Source organism: Cheilinus undulatus, linkage group 4 (genome assembly GCF_018320785.1).
Source record: "Cheilinus undulatus linkage group 4, ASM1832078v1, whole genome shotgun sequence".
In the NCBI taxonomy this organism is placed as follows: Eukaryota; Metazoa; Chordata; class Actinopteri; order Labriformes; family Labridae; genus Cheilinus; species Cheilinus undulatus.
In genome coordinates, this window is record NC_054868.1 from 27,224,099 (window position 1) to 27,244,572 (window position 20,474).

A 20,474-nucleotide genomic window follows, 5' to 3' on the forward strand; every position below is an offset into this window, starting at 1 on the left:
CAAAGCTTTAGTGCTTGCCTTTAGTTCCTAAGAAATAAGAGCAGACATTAAGATTTAATACTGTCTCCTCAAAATTTGCAGTTTAGTAATATTTTCTAGGGGGGATGAACTTTATCTCAAGATATGGATATAATCAACTTTTTCAAGAGAAGAACAAAATTTTGTTTACTCTTACAACTTGAAATGAATATGTAAGAGATGAGGACTATCCCTGTAGCTTAGGATGATATCTGAAAACAGACAACAAAGTGGCTTCTGCAACACTTAGCATTTATGATTGCAGAGTTTTAGGTCAGCATGGAAACTTTTGATCATGCACAGAGCATCAAGTCTTGTCTGGTCTGACTGATGTGTACTGATGTTAATTTTCTAGGTGTCTTAGGTTTGAGAGTTGCTTTTAAAATTCAATTAGGAACAATTTCAGTCATACTCGTGTGTTGGCTCATATTTTGACAGTCCATTATTAGTCGGTCTAACATGATGATTCAACTTTTTTACTTTTTGCACGTAAACGTACTGAATGAATGAATTATTTGAACGAAAGTAAGTGGAAATGCTGATAATGTGAATGCACACTGTTCTCACTCTCTCTCTCTCTCTCTCTCTCTGGCAGGGCGCTGGGTGCCAACCCTCTGTACTGTGACTGTCACATGCAGTGGCTGTCTGACTGGGTGAAGAGTGGCTACAAGGAGCCTGGTATCGCCCGCTGTGCCGGGCCTGGTGACATGACGGATAAACTGCTGCTCACCACGCCATCCAAGAAGTTCACTTGCACAGGTAAACCTGCAGTGGCACAAACACTCAGGACTTGATCACAAAAAATGCACTCACTAGCAGATACATTTAAACCACAGTCTAGTACATAATTATGCTCTCTTGGGTATACAGTCCAAGTGTGAACACACATTCTGCAGAAACAAGCTACCATTATTGATGAATCACATAAACATACATTTTAAAAAGGACTCCAAGAGGAGACCACAAGTTGCCAGTAGCAGATTTGCTGTCCAATGAAGACTATGTCTGGAAAATATTATACATATGTAAAGAACAAAACCATTTTTTTGCATTCCTGAGGTTACATTTCTAAGTAATTTAACAGTTTTGGAATTAAAATTTGCAATATAGAATAAGGACTATCTGGAAACCTGAAACAAAATAATTAAGTTGTTTTCATCTGACAGCAAATAAAGAATTTAATATCAAACAACTTGAAATTACACAAATTTGCTTGTTAGCCTTTACTCCTGATACTACAAAATGCTACTGACTGTTGACCCTGACTTTAAACCTTCATCTATCACATTAACTATGAATACTAAAACCTATTTTTAACCTAACCTAACTGACGCACTGTAGAAGTCCCGGGGCCTTGTGGTTTTCTGGTGCCAGGTAAAGTAGCAAATCATATCCCAGTATAACCTCCTTAGTGCCCTTCTTCCCAGCTCCTCAAGACTTTCCTCATCCTCTGAGCCCAACCAGACTGAACAGCTCCTCTTCCCTCTCAGTCCTCATGTTCTGGTCATTGTCATATCCCAGCTGTTAGGACTTTATGTTTGGTCAATAAACACGGAGGATGTCTCCTAAGTGCATATCATGATCCTGCAAAAATCTTGCATACTGTTAAGTAGTAATTCAATTTTGTAAAGAACCTTTTGTACAAAAGTTATCACCAAGAAAGATAGCTGAGTTTGCTGAAATTGTGTTTCACAAATACACAATTTTTCATGATAACATAAGTGTAAAGTTATTATAATGAAAAGATGAATAGAGAAAACTAATTGTAGCCAGTGCGAATTCCCCCTTTTCTTACTTTACCTCAAAAAGTTTACTACTGAAGATGCAAATATCTGTGGGATCCTGATCATGTACAGCTGTCCAGGTGTGTGCCAACCTTTGAATCCTGCCTGTACTTAAAAAAAGAACAAAATGACGCTAATGTTCTGTCTGGTTCGAATGATTTGTGTGATTGTGTGTGTGTGCATGCTGGTGTGATTGCATCTCACAGGTCCAGTTGATATTAGCATCCAAGCCAAGTGTGAACCCTGCCTGTCTAACCCCTGCAAAAATGACGGCACCTGCTCCAACGATCCAGTGAGCTATTACCGCTGCAACTGCCCGTATGGATTTAAGGTAAACACATACACAAACAAAAACAGGAAGATCATATTGACTTGCTTTTGTACCTTACATAAGTGTAATCCTTTATAAGGCAAGTGAATGTATCAGAGAGGGTTTTGTGTAATAAATGTTCTAATAATTAGAATAAAAGAGCAATATGATGTCAAGAGACAAGGTACAAATATGGGTTGTTGTTTTTGTAGGTTGTATAAGAATTTGTGTGTTTGTGTTTGCTTGCAGGGACAAAACTGTGAAGAGCCAATTCATGCCTGTATCAGTAATCCCTGCCAGAACGGAGGCACCTGCCACCTGAAGGAGGGAGAAGGAAGCAACTTTTGGTGAGATCTTTTCCACTTTTTCTTTCCCACCAGGTTAGTTCAGGCTTTAATTTCTGGATTACATTTCTAAAAGAGTCTTTTTTCTAGAGTTTTATACTCCCCTGTATAAGGCACTGATGTACTGTGCAGTGCATTCAGAAAGTAATCAGCCCCCCTCACTTTTTCAGTTTTGTTATGTTGCAGCCTGATGCCACAGTCATTTAGATTCATTTTTATTCTCATTAATTTACACTCAGTACCCCATCACAACGAAGTGGAAACAGAATTGAAAAAATACTTGCTAGTTTTTGAAAAATGAAAAACTGAAATATCACATTGACATAAATGTTCAGGCCCTTTGCAAAAACACTTGAAGTTTAGCTGGGGATCCTCCCTTTTCCCAGTTGAAGACCAAGTGGGCTTTCATGTGTTTTGCACTTAGGAGAGGCTTCCGTCAGGCCACTCTGCTATAAACCCAGATCTGTGGAGGGCTGCAGTGATTGTTGTCCCATCTCTACACAGGATCTCTTGAGCTCTTCTTGGTCACCTCTCTTACTCAGGCAACCAATTCAGTTTACCACAGGTGGAATCCAATCAAGATGTAGAAATAGCTCAGCAAACATTCAGAGAAATAGGGAGCACCTTAACTAAATTTCAAGTGTTTTTGCAAAGGTTCTGAATAATTATGTCAATGTGATATTTGAGGTTTTTGGATTTTATAATAAATTTGCAAAGATTTGCAAAAATTTCTGTTTTCAGCTTGTCATGATGGCCTACTGAGTGATGATCGATGGGAAAAAAAGATAGTTTTTGACTGTTGCATCGGGCTGATCATCAGTGTAGGGGTCTGAATACTTTCTGAATGCACTGTATGTCTGGCCAATTAAGAACCTGGCTTTGCTTGTGCAGTCTTGATTATAAAGCTAGATGGAAAAAAATAACTAAACCTTTCTGAGACAGTCTCTCCTCTTACTGCACCTTTTCAAACCAGGGAACAATTAACAGATTTTAAACACCAGAAAGACTTTATGGGTTAAATAATAGTGACTTTTAAGGTTTCTTTAAATATGTCATCACATAAACAGTTCAGAGATTTTAAAAGCATTGAGAATAACCTTGTAAAAGTTTGTTTATGTGCCTACAGAAGAGACTCAGGGTTAGGATAATTTCAAGGTTGTATAGAGGGCTTTAAGAGGTGAATATAGAAAATCTTACATTTAATCCTATATCTTCCCCAAACATTCATCCTTTGTCAGAGCTGGCTTATTTATGCAGTGAACACCTGTACATAATACACTTTTCTGTTTCCTTAAAATGAATAGAAACCGCATGTTGTACATTTAGGCTTGTATATGGTTCATTCAATTTCATTGGTTTTAGTTTGTCTTCTAATGACACTCAAAAAAAAATAAAGAATGATCTCTCTACAAGTCCTAACTCATGAGGACAGTACATTTTTTTAATAATCAAAAAGTATTTGTAATTTCAAATGAAATTACTAGGTAAAACCTCAAAAAGTAACAATAGTAATTCATCAGAGTATTTTGGATTTGGCTTGAGTGTACAATAAAAACCAGACTGACAAACCTTAAAGACAGTATCAGAAACCTGGAAAACCCCTTGAATTGTGAAAGTCAAAGGAGCTGACCTTCTTAAGCAGCTTAACATTTATGAAAGACCAAAGTTCAGATATTTTCTGTCTCATTGACTTTAACTCTTCTTTTCTTATATCAGTCCCCGGTGAGTCCCCTGAACCTAATGAGAGTATAATGATAATTGCAGGAGTGCACCTTTAGCATTTTAATTCTAGAAAGGTAGCTCTCTAAATCATGCTTTCCTCTTGGCCTCCTCTTTTAAAGCTACAATTAGAGAGCTGTAAAGTACACGAAAAAAATATTTTAATTGTAGAAGAGTTGGCTTTGAACGAATGCTTAAACCAGTCAATTAAGAGACCTCTGTGGAGGTGCTTACTAATGGAGAGCATGTCGAATGCCTGTTAAGTATTTCTCAGGTGTATGTGTTCTAACTAGGTAGGTAATGTAATGTGGGGTTATTGTAACTGATCAGAATGAGACCAACGGCTACATGACATGAATGCAAAGTTAATAAAAACCTTTTTTTCCAATACACTCTCATAAAATTAAGCACTAATAAAGTTCCATGCATTGAGACTGTGGTAAATATCCTGCAGCAGTAACCAGATACTTGATATCGATTTAAAAACAATGAACCAAGGATAAAAACATGGGATTACTGGACCCTCAGGAGATATTTCCACCAATGATACCACTAATAACTGATGTGAATGAGCGTACAGGAGGTGAAGGGCTCAGGGGATGAGCTCTGTCCTCAGCCCTGCTGTGAGAATCACCTTCTCTTCATTATGTTGTTTAGTATGAACAGGAGGGGAGCTGACGCCTGTCTGCACACTCAAAGCAAGGTTTTCCTCCCACACAGACAAATAGACCATCCTCAGACTCACATCTCCTGTCTCTCTGTCTTTTCTGCTACTTTTTTATCTCACTGTCTGTTTTTCTGTCTTTCCACTTTATACTTCCTTACCGGGCGTAAAGTGTTAGAATATTCATGGTGAGAGTCATCTTTGACTGTATAATGAGATATTAATCCACCTGAGTGTGTGCTGCATAAGAGCTCTTTATTAGACCCATAATATAGCGCTCTGTGAGTGTGTATACGCAGTAATAAACCTGAGTAGTAGTCACAGAGTTGAGACACGCTCACATTAGCAGAATAATGACTCTACACCAGGGATATGGAGATGGAGCCAACACTGCTGATATAAGCAGCCCTGCATGGCTAGATGGTGTGTGTGTGTGTGTGTCTGTCATCCAGATGTCCTCAAAGATCTCTTTACAGTAATCTACATTCAGCCCTACAGGAGTTTTTAATCATACTTCCTCATTAACCATATATCTGTTTGATCTCAGGTGTGTGTGTCCAGAGGGTTTTGAAGGCGACGCGTGTGAGATCAACATCGATGACTGTGAAGACAATGACTGTGAGAACAACTCCACCTGCGTCGATGGGATCAACAACTACACCTGCATGTGCTCCCCAGAATACACAGGTAACGCTCACATGTGTGGTGCTGCCTCTGAACCAGTTTTTCCTCCATCACTGATTCTTGGCTCTAACTTTGAAAGGCATCATCAGGTTTACCAAAAAATCCAACACAGAACTCTCAGTTATTGAAACCTCTTTTGGATTTATTATATGGCCACCAGTCTTACCATAATTAATAGGGCCTGAGCACTTAAATGGTTTGAGGACTCTGCTGGAATGCAAGGGATTGTTTTTTTTTCCACTGAAGAATCAGGTTTTAGCATGCCCTAAAACTCACCAAATTAGACAGGTGCATCAGATCTGGTGAAAAGTTTAATATTTTGGTGGTTCTGCAAGTGACTTTTTCAGAATGGCTCAAAAGTGTCCCTTGAACTTCAACACAGAGGTTACTTTTTTCTTTCTTCTTGAAATTGTACATCTGATATATGATATATATATATGATTTTTGCACCTTTCTTCTTATCCTGTTATAGGAAAAAAAACTTCAGGATTGAATTTGATACTGCTAGCATTATGATTTAAGCTACTGGACCATTATTTAAGGTTTGATTTTGATAGATTAAGGTTTGGTAATAGGTGATAGGCATGTGGATGAGCAGGTAAAATAGGATGGAGGGGGGCAGAATGGCAAATGTTTTCTAACCAGGATAGAGACAAACAAAGGATGCCACTTTATATATGAGATGAATTTTTTACATAAATACAAAAGAAACAATTTATTTAGCTGGACTTTGACATCTTGACTTTCGAGCCTTGGCATCAGTGTTTATTCAACTAAAACAATGTCTATAAATGTTAGTCAATATATATATATATATATATATATATATATATATATATTATTTTTGTTTTTTTATTTTTTGCCAAACATTAAGTTACTTTTTTGTCAAGGAGACTAAAATGAGACATAAATGTCAGTGCTGGGCTGGTGGACTTTCAAAATCCATGGTATTTCTTTACTGTGTGTGCAGGGTATGTCTTTTTTTACTTATTTTTGCAGCTTTTATGCCTTTATTGACAATGGAGGACAGTCAGAAACAGGGATGAGAGAGTGGTGGAGAAACATGCGGGAAAGCAGCCACAGGCCTCCCACACACATGGGTTGCGACCTAACCACAAGACCATCTGCATCCCATTAGCTTCCTTTAGCATCAGAAAAATCCAGATCTGTCTATGAGACTGACTGGTGATAAAGGATGATTCAATCCTCTAAACAACAGCACAATAGGTGTGACTAAAGCCCTTGAGCCCCACAATCATCAGGGTGGTCAACCGTCTTTTATTACTGTGGTCTTCTGACTTAACCGACATATAAATAACACTATCGTTCTGCTACTTGTGTGTCTGCTTTTGCAATGTGCTAATCATCTCTGTATGCTAACTTATTAGTGCTGATATCTCTTAGTTATTTCTATGTGTTGCTGTCCTGTGTCTTTTTTCACTGTCTTGCTCTGCTTTCTGTCATCTGCTGTCCAATGTCTTTGTGGTTGCAGCTGCTACCAATGAGGTGGAGAGAGGTCAGTCTGTACTTCACTCTGTCCTTCCTGTCCTTCTCTCCTTTCTTCCTCCCTTCCTTTCCTCATTGCCTTCTTTCCTTCCTCACCTGCCTGCCTTGCATTGTTGTTTGCTTTGCCCATGCTCTAAAATATGCAATGTTGACTTCCACAGATTTAAGATATTTGATGCAATAGGACACAATTCTGCTTTATGTAAGCAGTGCATGTCTAAAATGTTCAAACAAATTGCTTTTCAAATTGTTCTAAATATCTCCTGTTACTCTGCCTGCTGCTTTATTTAAAGATCCTATGTCCAGGAAACCACTTTGACTGTTCCAGTTGAAAACCTGGTCACTGAAAGAAATAAATAGGGATATTCTACTTTTATGTTAATATCAAAAATGTCCATATGCTGCCCAAGACCAACAATAAAGGCGCTTTTGACCTAAAGTAACTTTCAGGTTACATGAACTTTTATCATATAGATTAAGGAAGAAAATACTACTTTCATGCAAAAAAATTACAAATAATTTTTATTTGAAGATCAGTGTTTGTGAGCTTAGCAGACTGTTTTGGTGAGTCTGCACACAGTTGTATATACAGAGGCACAAACATGCAAACACATCTCCCATCCTTTCATAGACACCACTTCATTGATCCCTAAGTGATCATATAATTATTCCACTGGTGGACCTGTGCTGTCAGGAGTATTGGTTTATCCCCTGATGCCTCATCAGTGATTCGCTGAGAGTTCAGGAACGATAGGATACACACGGGAATACAAGCAGGAGTCTGACATTCTCAGGGATGAAATCATTTATCAGACTGCCATGTTGATCCTGGCCAAAAGAGAGTCATCCATCATCAGAGCACACATTAAACAAACACAATCACAGGGTAACACAGCAATCTGCTGCATATGCACACATAAACACACATTCAGCATGCTTTGTTACATGAAGATGCACAGGCAAAGCCAAAATCACTGCAGGGGAGTGAAAACTTGAATATATTGCTGTTGTTTATATTTTAAGTCCTATTTTTTAATGTTTTAAAGTATTAAGAATCTCTTTGTTCATGTGTGCTTGCGTGTGTTCCTAGGGGAGCTTTGTGAAGAGAAACTGGATTTCTGCGCCCCAGAGCTGAACCTATGTCAGCACGACTCAAAGTGCATTTTGACCCCGCAGGGATACAAGTACGTGAACTACACCCACACTCACAGACACGTATTCAGAGTTTGCGGCGTTAGCGCTATTTTATCTCCCTACGGACTGAAATACTAACATTTCTCACACTGAAACAAATCGGTTGCAGTATAAGCAGTTTATGTTTTTGCATTTGTACGTGTCGTTTGTTTAAGGGGTGAGGAGGAGTTTGAGGTGTGACTTGGGCCTTTTCATGAGGTTTGTTGTCTAGATCTGTTCAGATCAGAAGTGCTTAATTTATACCTGGGGGAAATTTGTTTGAGTATAAATAGAAATAGGAATAATGAGAAATTTGAACAAGAATAGGTACAAAATGTGCAGTCTTTAACAAAATAAAGCTATTTACACAGTACACAGGGAATTGAAAGGATAAAACACATGTACAAAAAGTGAAGGATCAGAGTTGTTGCAAACTATGTTTAGTTTTACACTCTGAGATACAGATGTAGTTAAAGCTTTCAACACAAAAAAGGTTCAGATGCCAGTACTCTTCATGTCATTTTTCAAACCTTTCTGGTAATTGTCATGTCTGGATCCCAAGTTTCTCTATATATTTTATCCCCTTTATGAGAATCAGACAAATGTTATTACAATGAATTTCAAAATCCTAAGCTCTCTGCATAAAGACAGGCCTGCCCACAGAAATGACTGGGCCCTCCCAAGTTGTGATTTACTGATGATGTTAATGTAAGTGTGCAGGATCAGCATTGGTGTTAGCGTCCTGGCCGACAGTAACCTTGTTTTGAAGCTAAAAGTGTGCCAAGCTATTATTGGGTTCTGATGTTAAAATTATTTATACCTGCTACTTTTAAACTAATTTAACCACTCCTCTGCCCCTTTTGCTACTTCTTTTTCCCGCTATAACTCTTTTTTTGGCTGTTTTTTGCCCCTTTTTTATCACATTTTTGTTACTTTTGACCCATTTTGCTGCTTTTTGCCCATGTTTGCCACTTCTTTTTTTACTTTCAACCCATTTCTAGAAACTTTTGGGAATTTTCTTTTTGCCACATTGTTGCATTGTGGTTTTCCTTTTTATGCAAAGTTTTGCCACTTTTTTTGCCAGTTGTGGCCCATTTTCACCACTCCTCTTTGTCAATTGTTTTTCTTGTTTGTTTTATTGACCCTATTTTGTCACATTTAACCAATTTATTCCCTTTTTTTTTTTGCTCATTGTGGGCCATTTTGCACTTCTCTTTGCCACACATGGCTCTTGTTTTTTTCACCCATTTTTTGCCTCTTCTCTTGAACTTTTTGGTCACATCTAACCCTTCTTGCCCTTTTTGCCCTTTTTTGACTGTTTTTGTCAATCATGGCCCATTTTCACTACTTCTAATTGTCATTTGTAACCCATGCCACATTTCTACCACTTCTAGTCTACCTTTTTCATGCAACTTTTCTCCTGTTTTTTTCCATTGTTTGGCCACTTTTTGTCCAATTTTGCCACTTCAATGCATTTTATAATGTTACAATGTCACTAAGCAGACGCTTTTATCCAAAGCGACATACATCTGGGACAGGTATTCCTGGTGTTATGGACCTTGCAATAGGGCCGACATTGGATACTAAATGTGCCCTGACCAGAATTTAAACCCCCAGTCTCCCATAACAAAGTCGACGATGTAAACCATTGAGCTAACCAGCCACTTTTCAGCCATTTTTTTCTCTTTTCACAATTACTCAGTTCTTTTCTATTTAAAGTCGTCTCAGTTTCTTCGACTTTATGTCCTGCCATCCTGATTTTGTGCAAAATATGGCCTAGCTATGAAGTTGGCATTACTTTCCTTATCATTTAGTTCATTCCGTCCATCCACATTGTAAACATTGCAAATTGAAAGTTTATTCTGTTTTAAGAGGTTAACATTTTTAAGAAAGCTACAGTGTACCCAAGCATGAATAAATAAAATTGATTTTTTGGTAGCCGTGATAAGAGTGTTTATAATTCAGGTAAAAAATAAAATATGGTTATCAAAGTTTGACTTGGCATTGGACCATGATTCCATGTGCTCCTAGTTTGGCTGGGCCTGAGAAAAACTAGAATTACCGCCTGGCATTTTTATGCCTCCATAAGTTACACAATTGCTGGACATAAAAAGTTCACAGGTGGGTTAAGAAGAAGGAATGGGGTGGATTCTCAGTAGGTGTGGTTCATAGAAATCTTATAACCGAGAGATGAACATTAGACACAATGACCTTTGACCCCCAAAATCCAGTTTATCTTTAAGTCAAGGTGGACATTTGTGCAAAGTTTGAAAAAAAAAATCCTCAAAGAGTTCTTAAAATTGTGTTCACTAGCAAAGGACTTAAGGCCACATGACCTTGATCCTTGAACTTTGACCCCAAAATCAAATTAGATCACCCTTGGAACAGGTTTGGTATTTGAGCAAAGTTTTAAGAGAATCCCTCGAAGTGTTTCTTAGAAAATCCCTTCACAATCTTATCATATCATCATTGCATCTTAGGGAACATTTGCAAAAAGTTTAAGAAAATCTCTGAAAGGGTTCTTGAGATATCACATTTACAAGAATGGCCCAAATGGATGGACGTACAACCCTGAACATACAGCTATTGACTGTGTGGGGGCGTAATAACAACAGCCATAAACAACAACAATACTATTTGAGCTAAGTATGGAGAAGCCTTCTGACTGTGCGTGTACATTTCAGGTGTGAATGCACTCCAGGTTACGTAGGTGAGCACTGCGAGCTGGACCAAGATGACTGTGAAGAGAACAAGTGTCAGAATGGAGGTCAATGCATTGATGCCATCAATGGATACACCTGCGTCTGTCCGGAAGGATACAGGTATGGTTAACAGCCCAGCAGAAAGTCCCACAGTCACACACACATTTATATATATATAATATCAAAGTACTTTTCTGTGGACCAACAGTTCAGTTACAAAGGTCTGAGGTGCATGTTACAGTATGTTTGATTAGATTTATTTATACCATTCTTTCACAAAGAAAAACATTGCTTTCAAACCCTGACAAATGCTTTTGGAGTATTAACTTGCAATGTGACGTAAAGTGCCGCCTTGTGCTTGTTTAATTTTGTAGTTGTAGGTTTAGGAAAATTAGCTCTTTTTCTTTTTCTTACACCTTCATTTAGTTGATCATTGTTAAATGTACCTGAATAAGTTTTCATCATTATTTTTGGCTAAAATGTTTCAGATGACAAGTTGCAATAGAAAACACAAAAAAATGAGTTTTTATAACAGTAAAAAAATTTAGCAGCTCTTATATTCCACTTTAATAAAGGTGCTTTCCACATACATCTAATGATTCAAATGTTTATTTGTGTGTTCCAGTGGATTATTTTGCGAGTTCGCTCCCCCGATGGTCCTTCCTCGCACAAGCCCCTGTGACAACCATGAGTGCCTAAATGGTGCGCAGTGTGTTGTCATGGGAGTGGACCCCCGCTGCCAGTGTCTCCATGGCTATGAGGGCGAGCGCTGTGAGACGCTCGTCAGTGTCAACTTTGTCAACCGTGAGTCCTACCTGCAGCTTCCTGCAAGTCAACTCTCACCAGAGACCAACATCAGTCTGCAGGTGAGAGATTCACACAAAGTTTCAATCAGTAGTATGAACTGCAGATCACAGCTTTACTTAGTGCAGGGTTCTTTTTTTACTAACTGATTTGTTAGAAACAAAAATTGGAAGCCCTTGGAGTCCCATAGCTCTCTTCAAAGAGTGAATGCCAGTAAAGGTTTGCAGGACATTTTACCTGGTGGCAGGCATAGTTGCATAATGGCAGCAGAGCTTAAAAAGCCTGTCTGCACACAGGAAGTGTCATTAGTCAATAGTCATTACATTTTATTTTCAACACTTACTTTGTAATGACAAGTTAAAGCAAGAGGCTATTAGTGCTTTAAGGCCATTTAAATACGTGTTTCCTGTGCTTTCAGATTGCCACAGATGAGGACAGTGGTGTTCTGTTGTATAAAGGCGATAATGATCACATCGCTATGGAGCTGTACAGAGGACGCCTTCGGGTCAGCTATGATACTGGATCATACCCTCCATCTGCTATATACAGGTAAAGGACGGCATAAGCATGAATGTCACACAGCACCCTCAACTTTTACATGATGGATAAATCAGATTTTAGGAGGAGATGTCATTGTCTCTTCCCTCTCTCTCAGTGTGGAGACAGTGAACGATGGAAGCTTCCATGCTGTGGAGTTGGTCGCCTCAGACCAGACTTTGTCTCTGTCCATCGACGGTGGGCCACCCAAATCCATCACCTCTATCAGCAAACAGTCCACACTCAACATAGACTCACCACTTTACCTGGGAGGTGAGGACCTGAGTATAGATTGTGTCTGTTAATGTTTACAATTTCACATCATGTCTAATTCAAATATAGTAAAAATGTATGTTATTTATAAAAATCCAGATGATAATATTAAGGTTTTAAGAGGGAGAGTTCAAACATTTGTACATAATTTAATATATAAACTCAGAAAGAAATGTTTTTGTACTAACTATTGGCCAAACCATGAGTTCAACCTTTGATTCTCCTTAATCACACCCTTCTTCCTCCAGGTATGCCAGAACGGGCTTCAGCCTCAGGGGGTCTCTCGTCCCTGCAGCACGGCTCAGGTGGACGTAACGGCAGCAGCTTCCATGGCTGCCTTCGTAACCTCTACATCAACGGCAAGCTCCAAGACCTGGGGGCCGGGCTTGGGCCGGGCTCAGGAACTTCACAGAGCACCACCAGACAATGGCTGGGCCACGGGGTGGAACCGGGCTGCCAGCCCTGTCAGAGAGGCGCCTGCGTCCAGGGTGACTGCCACCCAACTGGGCATCGAGGCTTCACCTGCACCTGCCACCCAGGCTGGACAGGAACACTGTGTGACCAGCAAGTCAACAACCCATGTGACGGCAACAAGTGAGGGTTTTTTAACTCTTAGATGTTGTGGAAAGTGGCTGATTTCAGAGTTAAAATCTGCAGTTAGTAAAGACTTCAGTTGTTAGTGGAGGCTGTAGGATACAGGGTGACTGATCTTATCCTCCCTGTCTCCTCTCAGGTGTATCCATGGGACCTGTCTTCCAATCAACTCGTACTCGTACTCCTGCCGCTGCCAGCCTGGTTTTGCTGGCGTCCTCTGTGATGAGCAGGACCAGGACTCAGCTAACCCTTGCAGTCTGTCCCGCTGTAAACACGGGAAATGTCGAGTGTCAGGCCTTGGGAAGGCATACTGCGAGTGTAACAGTGGATATACAGGAGAAGCCTGTGACAGAGGTGAGAGATCATAGATGCATGTTTTCATGGGATGCACATGCTGTATGTGTGATTTTTGAATAAAATGACACTGCCTTTTAACATTTCTGCTTTAAATAGTGCCTAATGCTGTTTGAGCTCTTAATCCAAAACTTTTTCTTCATGTAACAAAATCCTTTTTAACATGCACTTAGCTGTATTTTATGAGTCTTATTAACAGCCTCTCAGCTTTGTGTGTCTAACAGTGTTTCTTGTCTCTGAATTAACACTCCTAACCTGCTGCTTTTTTAAATCAGCATCCCCTGAGCCTTCTCTTAATCCTTCACGGGGGAATAATCAGGTGAGACTGCCTGGACACGTCTATTTTTGTCTTTTTTTTTTTTTTGCTTACCTCCTAAAATAAACCAATATGTGAATCTAATGCCCCGCTTAACCTTCTCTTTAACTCATGCAACAAGTTGCAATGTTTTTCTTCAAGTTTCTAATTATCCAAAGTGAATTTTATTCTTTGAGAAAGCTGCAGTATAACAATTACAGAAGCTTTGAGAAGATATTCATCTATGTTTTTTATTTGATAACCCTGGGCCTTCATTTTTAAAAGCTACCGTTACTCTTACTAGTAAAACTTTGAGTATGCTTAAGTACAAAATATCCATATATATTATCAAACATGCACAGTCATACACAAATCATCAGGTAATTAGTGCTGATAAATCCCATATACCATTAGGCTTGTGCATGCATTCAGAAATGCCTTCAATAAAGATGAATAAGAACAAAACAATAAGAATGTTTTTATCTCCCCAGAATGATGAAAGGAAGAGAAAACAAAGATATGGACAGTCAGGGCCTAGAATTACAATACCTGAATACCCCTTTGAAGCTGAATTGTGTCTTGTGACTAGTTCTATCAAGCATTTTCATCTCTTACATCACTTTTAACCTTTGTGTTCCCTCCTCCTGCCTCCGACAGAGGTGGCCTGCCGAGGGGAACGGGTCCGAGATGTCTACCAGAGACAGCAAGGCTACGCGGCGTGCCAAACCCAGGAGAAGGTCTCCCGTCTAGAGTGTCGGGGCAGCTGCCCGGGGGGAGCAGACGGACAGGGCACCTGCTGCACCCCCCTCCGCAGCAAACGCAGGAAATATACCTTCCAGTGTACCGATGGTTCTTCTTTCGTCCAGGAAGTGGAGAAGGTGGTCAAGTGCGGCTGTACAAAGTGTTCCTCATATAAAAAATAGGGAAAAAAAAGAAAAAAGAGACAACACCTTCTGCAGATTTCCTCCCTTACAGATTTGTTTTATGTTCCTGCCCGCCTTACTTGACCCTCGTTTCCCTTGTCCAAGGTGTGTTTGACTCCTTCTGAGAAAAACCTTCACCCTCCACAAACTGTTTTTTAAAAACCCTTGAAAAAGGAAAAAAAAAAAAAAAAAAAAAAAACAAGAGAAACAACTAAAATGAGTTTCTTTTCTTGTCAGTGCTGGACTGATGATCGATGCTTCCTCGGTGGGGATGTTGAATTGTATTGTAAAGTACAAAACAGACTTATTTTTTATTATGAAGTGGAGAAAAAGACAAAAAAAAAAAACATGAGTTGACTTTTTCCTTGCGTCTTTTTGTTGGTCATGATGACTCCAATGGTGTGCCACACTGTCTCTTCCCCTGGAGGACTGACCGATCCCTGACAGCCCACCGCCTCCTGGAGACTCCCTGCTTCCTGACTGTGAGTCGTGTGTTTTAGGAGTAACCTTAACTGGTAGTACCACAGACTCACCTCTAGGAGGAGCTGCATTAAGGCACGGGGAGACGGAGGGCAGTGATAACCCCCCCACCCCCACCCTACCCCAATGTAGACCTCCTGAACCCTCTGAGACTGTGTGCACGACACTACACACAGCTGTGCTCAAACTTGTGGTATTTTCTACAGCTACTGAACAACACTCACACAAAACACACAAATGGTCTCTCTGTTGAACTTAAACATATTCCCTGCCAGGTTCAAAACACTACTCTCTGTTTATTCCCCTCCCCAGTCATGAATGACAAGTATTTATTGTATCATAAATACCTGTACTTATTCAGTAGATCCCCTTATGTATCAATCTGATTCTTTTAATATATATTAATTTATATTTGTCCTTATTTTTGTATTAAAAAGACATAATCTGTCAAGATAGTTGAACTAATAAAATGGTGTCCTTTATTTTGGTTGAAGAGAAGTTGTTTTTTGATCACTGAAACTATTGTGCTTGCCAGAGACCTTAGTTACATTTTAATCTGCAAATGTGACGTGAAGACATTGTATATTTTTGTCGCGTTTCCTGAGAGTTTGTACTGTGCCATTACCAGAAGGTCTTTATATTAGAGTATAAATGTATAGATAATTTCCCTACCTATGTATTTCACACACAGATCTTGTGAGTAGCATTGACCCTAGAGGATGCTTAGAACTGTTTTTACCTTTTTAACAAATTTATGCTTAAAGAATACTGTGACTTTTTCTAAATGAAACTACTTTGTTAGCCCCTTGGTCTCTCTGATGTTAACATGTTGCTGCTAAGTTTTTGTACCGTAGACTTGGATCCTGATCTGTATGTTATATAGAACTTCCTGCTCCTACTGTACAGGGGCACCTTGTGTAACAGATAAATATGTCCCCCCACCTCTACACATGTGCATTGTGCTTTATACCCTCCTCTCCATCCCCAGACTAATGTCAGTTCCCTGACTGATGTTTGTTTATTAAACACAATATTTACCTCACACTCCTCACTTTTGCTTTTATTTGGTCACACTAGGAAGTCCACCTTAGATATTTCCTCACAGAAACAAAGATATTGTTAAGATCATGTGGGGAACTATTGGTATGTGTCATTTTTGGCTTTGCTGATGTTGCCCTCTACATGCAGGGCTGTTTTTAGTAATTCGGAGGCCTCGGGCAAAGACTAATATGAGGCCCTAGACGATCACCTCTAAGAAGAGCTTCATTATAGCTCAGATTCACCACATCTAAATGGTTTAACATGTGTTGAGGCGAGGTGTAAAGAATAAATATTTTAAAATGGATGTTATTGGTGCATCATCTGTTCTTCTGCCACAAATCATACATTTTTTATTTACTACATGCCATTTCACCCCACATCAATCCATTGAATCATGCTTCAATATGTCTAAAAGGATTTACCTAAATATAACTTGCATGATATGACATTTTGGGGCTTTTTGAGAGGCTTAGGCCTTGCTACTGAGTCAAGTGGTCCTCCCCTGGAACTTCATTTGAAAAATCATACTGGATTTTAATGATTTTTATTCACTCTGGAGCCTTTATTTACATTTAAAATGCATGTCTCAAGCCAGCTCAGACTGCACAAATCCAGCCAGATTTTTGCCCAACTTCAATGCCACAGATTATCGACAAACGTCACGCCCGATTATGCACATCAGGAGCAACAATTAGTTTTGTAGTATGACTTTATTAACAACACATCCAAGACGCCCCATGACAACAATTCAACAAGACTTGCACGTCAGAATTTTTCTTGCATTGTCTTCTAGTTCAGTGGTTCTCAACTGGTGAGTCGAGAAAGTGTGATGGTAAAAAAGATTGTCAAAGAGTCTATAAAGTCTGTGAAGCCCTTTATCTTTTTGTTTTTCCTCTAGTTTAAGTGTTTGATAGCAGAAAGGAAACAAAAAGTACTCTGCAGATTTTTATCTGAGTTATTCAGGAATTTTAATTGTGAATTCATCTTAATTTTTCCTGTAAAACTTTCTTGGGAAACTTAAAACAACTTTTGTGAGTTTTCTGTGGACTTTTTCCCAGAAACCGTTGGTAATATTCTCTAGGACTTTATCTGTAAATCTAAAGAAAAAGAAGGAATAAGGAATTTTGGGTAATTGTTAGGACTTTTCACAGAATCTTTCAGCAGTCTTTTCCATGAGGTCTACAGGAATATCATGGATTTCAGGAATTTTCCATGGAAACATTTGGGTGTTTTTTGGAAACCTTCTTGGAAACTTTTTGGAATTTTATCTGGAATGTGTCTCTGAAACTTTCAAGAAACTCCTTTGATACTTTCTGGAAACTCTAGGGCATTTTCTTCAGTCTTCATTTTGTCATGCTCTGTACTGTCTGAGGTCCAAACAGCACTATGTTTCATGAAGTATATCTGGTTAAAGAAAAAAGAAAGAAAAAGAAATTAACAATAATAATAATAATAATAATAACAAAAATTTGGGCCACAATTACTCATGAGGAGTTTGTTGTGGGTCCTGAGTCAGACCACTTTAGAACCACTGGTCTTCATCAGCATACTATAGGATCACACTTGTGTTGTGTTGTGGCCGGTCTGTCAGCAGAGATTTTAGTTGCACAGTCGGTCCTGGTGGCGTTGTGAACAACATTCCCCAAAAAAACATGTAGTCAGCACCGGCCTTTAATCATTGAAACAATTTAAGATGTGTGCTTTATATCTGATCCACACCTTAAAGCAGGGGTTCTCAACCCTTTTCAGCCTGCGACCCCCAAAATAAAGGTATCAGTGACCCGGGACCCCTATTGTACCTGAAGGTGGCTGAACACAGCCATGCACATTCAAGAATAATTATGTGCAAACAAGACCGCCTTTTAGGGGGGAAAATGGGAGAGCTTTCTGTGGCCCAGCCAAACTAGGGGCCAGCAAATCATGGTCCATTGCAAAGTTAAGCTGTGGTATTTTATATTTACCCTGAATAATAACCACTCTTAACAAAGGAACAAAATTAAACAAAATTAAACAAAACTTAATCCACTCGTGTAGTAAGTAGCCTTCTTAAAAATGTAAATTATTTGTTTAAAATAGAATTAAAATATGTTTAAATAACTAAAATGGGTTTAAAATGGCAAAAATGATGACAAAAGTGGTGAAACTGGATTTTAAAAATAGCAGAAATAGGTTAGAAGTGCCAAAAATTAGATAAGAGTGGCATAAAAATGGCAAAAATTGATTCAAGTGGCAAAAAAGGGCATATTAGGTGGTGAAAAGGGATTAAAAAGTGGCTGAAATGGCGTTAAAGTGGCACAAATAGGTGGAAATTTGGTGAAATGGGATGGAATGTTGAATTAAACTGGCAAAAAAGGGTTAGCTGAGACAGAAATGGCTTAACATGGCAAAAATGGGCATATCGAATTGTAAAATGTGGCGTAAAAAGTTGAAAAGAGGAGTCAATATTAGCAAAAATGGGTCAACAAAGCCAACAATACTGGCAAGATTTGGTTTAGAAGTGGCAAAAACAGGCAGGAAAAAAAGTGGTGGAAGGGGTTTAAAATAAAAATAAAAAATGGGTTTTCAGTGGCAAAAATGTGTTAAAATTGACCAAATTGGTGGGAAAGGGTGATGAAAAGGGTTTAAAATTTGGAAAAATTGGTTTAAAGTGGCAACAGTGTAGTTTAGAAATATTCTTTTTTTTTCAGCATCTGGAGACCCCCTCTCAGTGTCTCACAACCCTCAATGGGGTCCCTACCCCAACATTGAGAGCACCTGCCTTAAAGAATGACCTTTCCCCAGAGGGAGAACTGCCTATGTTTACATGAACATTTCTTCACCCCCAAAAAAAATAAAATAAAATAAAAAAGCAATCAAACTTATCACTTTTTTTAATATCTGTCATTATTTATTTAACAGTGTTTTGGCAGCAAATTCTTCACCTGACACTGAACCTCTGCTCGCAGCTTTTTCACACTATAATAACAATATAGGATTTGTAAATCTTAATGGTAACAATCTGGTTTGATGATAAAATGACCAGGAAATTAATAGCATATCTTCATCTACACTGTGACCTTGGATAACTTTTCCTGGACATTTTTTCATTGTTATTTGAGGATAACAAAACAGAACATAAAGAATATTTTTGGTACACAGTGACTATCCTGAACATCAATTGTTAAACAATATGCAAAACAACAACATATAAGACTTTATTCTAAAAAAGTAATGTGCACAGATTTGTTGCTCAAGTATCTGGGAGTATGCAGCCATCTGAAAATGCTGATCTTTGGAGCAGATCCATTTGTTAAGTTTTCAAGCATCATGACATTATTTCTTTCACTTGTGCAGTACTGTAGCACCATCTGCTGGTGTAAATCCAAAGTAAAGTATGACTGCAGAGTGGAGTGATTAGGAAACAGTTGTAGTCAGTGGTCTCCTAAGCTTTGTGGATTTGATCCCCAACTTCTGCAGACAATGCACCAAAATGTCTAAAACACTAAACCCAACATTCCCTCAGTGGCATTCACAGATGCAAACTTATGAAAGTAGAAACACATCAACACAAAAGTACTTATTTTTCATAGTTACTTTCATATCAGTTGTAAATAATTGTAATGCTTTTCTTTTAACAGGATAACTCTAAGGCTACATTAACACAGTCTTGTCTTGACTGTTTGGCTATATTTTCTGACCCGTAAGATACAAACTCTGACTACGCTGTGTGTCTGATCTATTTTTAGAGGTTAGAGAGAGTTGGTCTGAAGGCTTCCTGAAACCTCACACTAATAATTCAGCTGCTTCACTCTGCAGCAGCAATGAGAATGGGCAGCCAGCTGTGCACCTCTACTGTTGTTCTATTTAAATGTGCTGTCTGCTGCTGGAAATACTCACTTCTCTTTAATAGTCTTTTAAATGATATCGGTGGTTTTCAAATGTTTTCCATCCCTCTTAAGTGTCCTTTATTGAAACCTCTTAGATCTGCATTCACTCTGCAAATTCTAGTAAAAGGAATATTTGTCAAAGTCCATCTTTCATTGTGTGATACTATTCCCACACTGAAATGCTGTTTTAATGAGGAACTTCAGTGCTTCCACTTGCAAATCATAGAAAATTATAATAAGAAACTAGCAATTATCATTTGAATTCTTCCCACATCATCAACCAATAGATGCTCAACATACAGACCAACTTTCAGGGTGAGGCAGCATATTTGATAGGCCACTAGCCCACTTTCGTTCATTAGCTAGGAGTTTACCCCTCATTATTCTGTCCTTAAATGACTTC

General features: G+C 38.8%; 1 protein-coding gene across 6 annotated transcripts in view; it reads left to right on the forward strand.

Annotated features, from left to right (window-relative positions):
- Window positions 1-16,405, forward strand: part of slit2 (slit homolog 2 (Drosophila)) — a 137,754-nt gene extending 121,349 nt beyond the window's left edge. For 4 of the 6 annotated variants that reach the window (XM_041785748.1, XM_041785751.1, XM_041785750.1 and 1 more), the window contains 12 exons: window positions 614-777; window positions 2,009-2,133; window positions 2,362-2,459; window positions 5,387-5,526; window positions 8,120-8,213; window positions 10,887-11,024; window positions 11,530-11,770; window positions 12,127-12,257; window positions 12,364-12,518; window positions 12,767-13,112; window positions 13,252-13,466; window positions 14,419-16,405. In XM_041785748.1, coding sequence (XP_041641682.1) covers window positions 614-777; window positions 2,009-2,133; window positions 2,362-2,459; window positions 5,387-5,526; window positions 8,120-8,213; window positions 10,887-11,024; window positions 11,530-11,770; window positions 12,127-12,257; window positions 12,364-12,518; window positions 12,767-13,112; window positions 13,252-13,466; window positions 14,419-14,684 — 2,113 coding nt within the window. In that variant the 3' untranslated portion in view covers window positions 14,685-16,405. Of the gene's footprint in view, window positions 1-613; window positions 778-2,008; window positions 2,134-2,361; window positions 2,460-5,386; window positions 5,527-8,119; window positions 8,214-10,886; window positions 11,025-11,529; window positions 11,771-12,126; window positions 12,258-12,363; window positions 12,519-12,766; window positions 13,113-13,251; window positions 13,467-13,741; window positions 13,786-14,418 lie in introns of all 6 variants that reach the window. The other 2 variants (XR_005991815.1, XM_041785752.1) reach the window with 2 other exon arrangements.
- The last annotated feature ends 4,069 nt before the right edge of the window (window positions 16,406-20,474 follow it).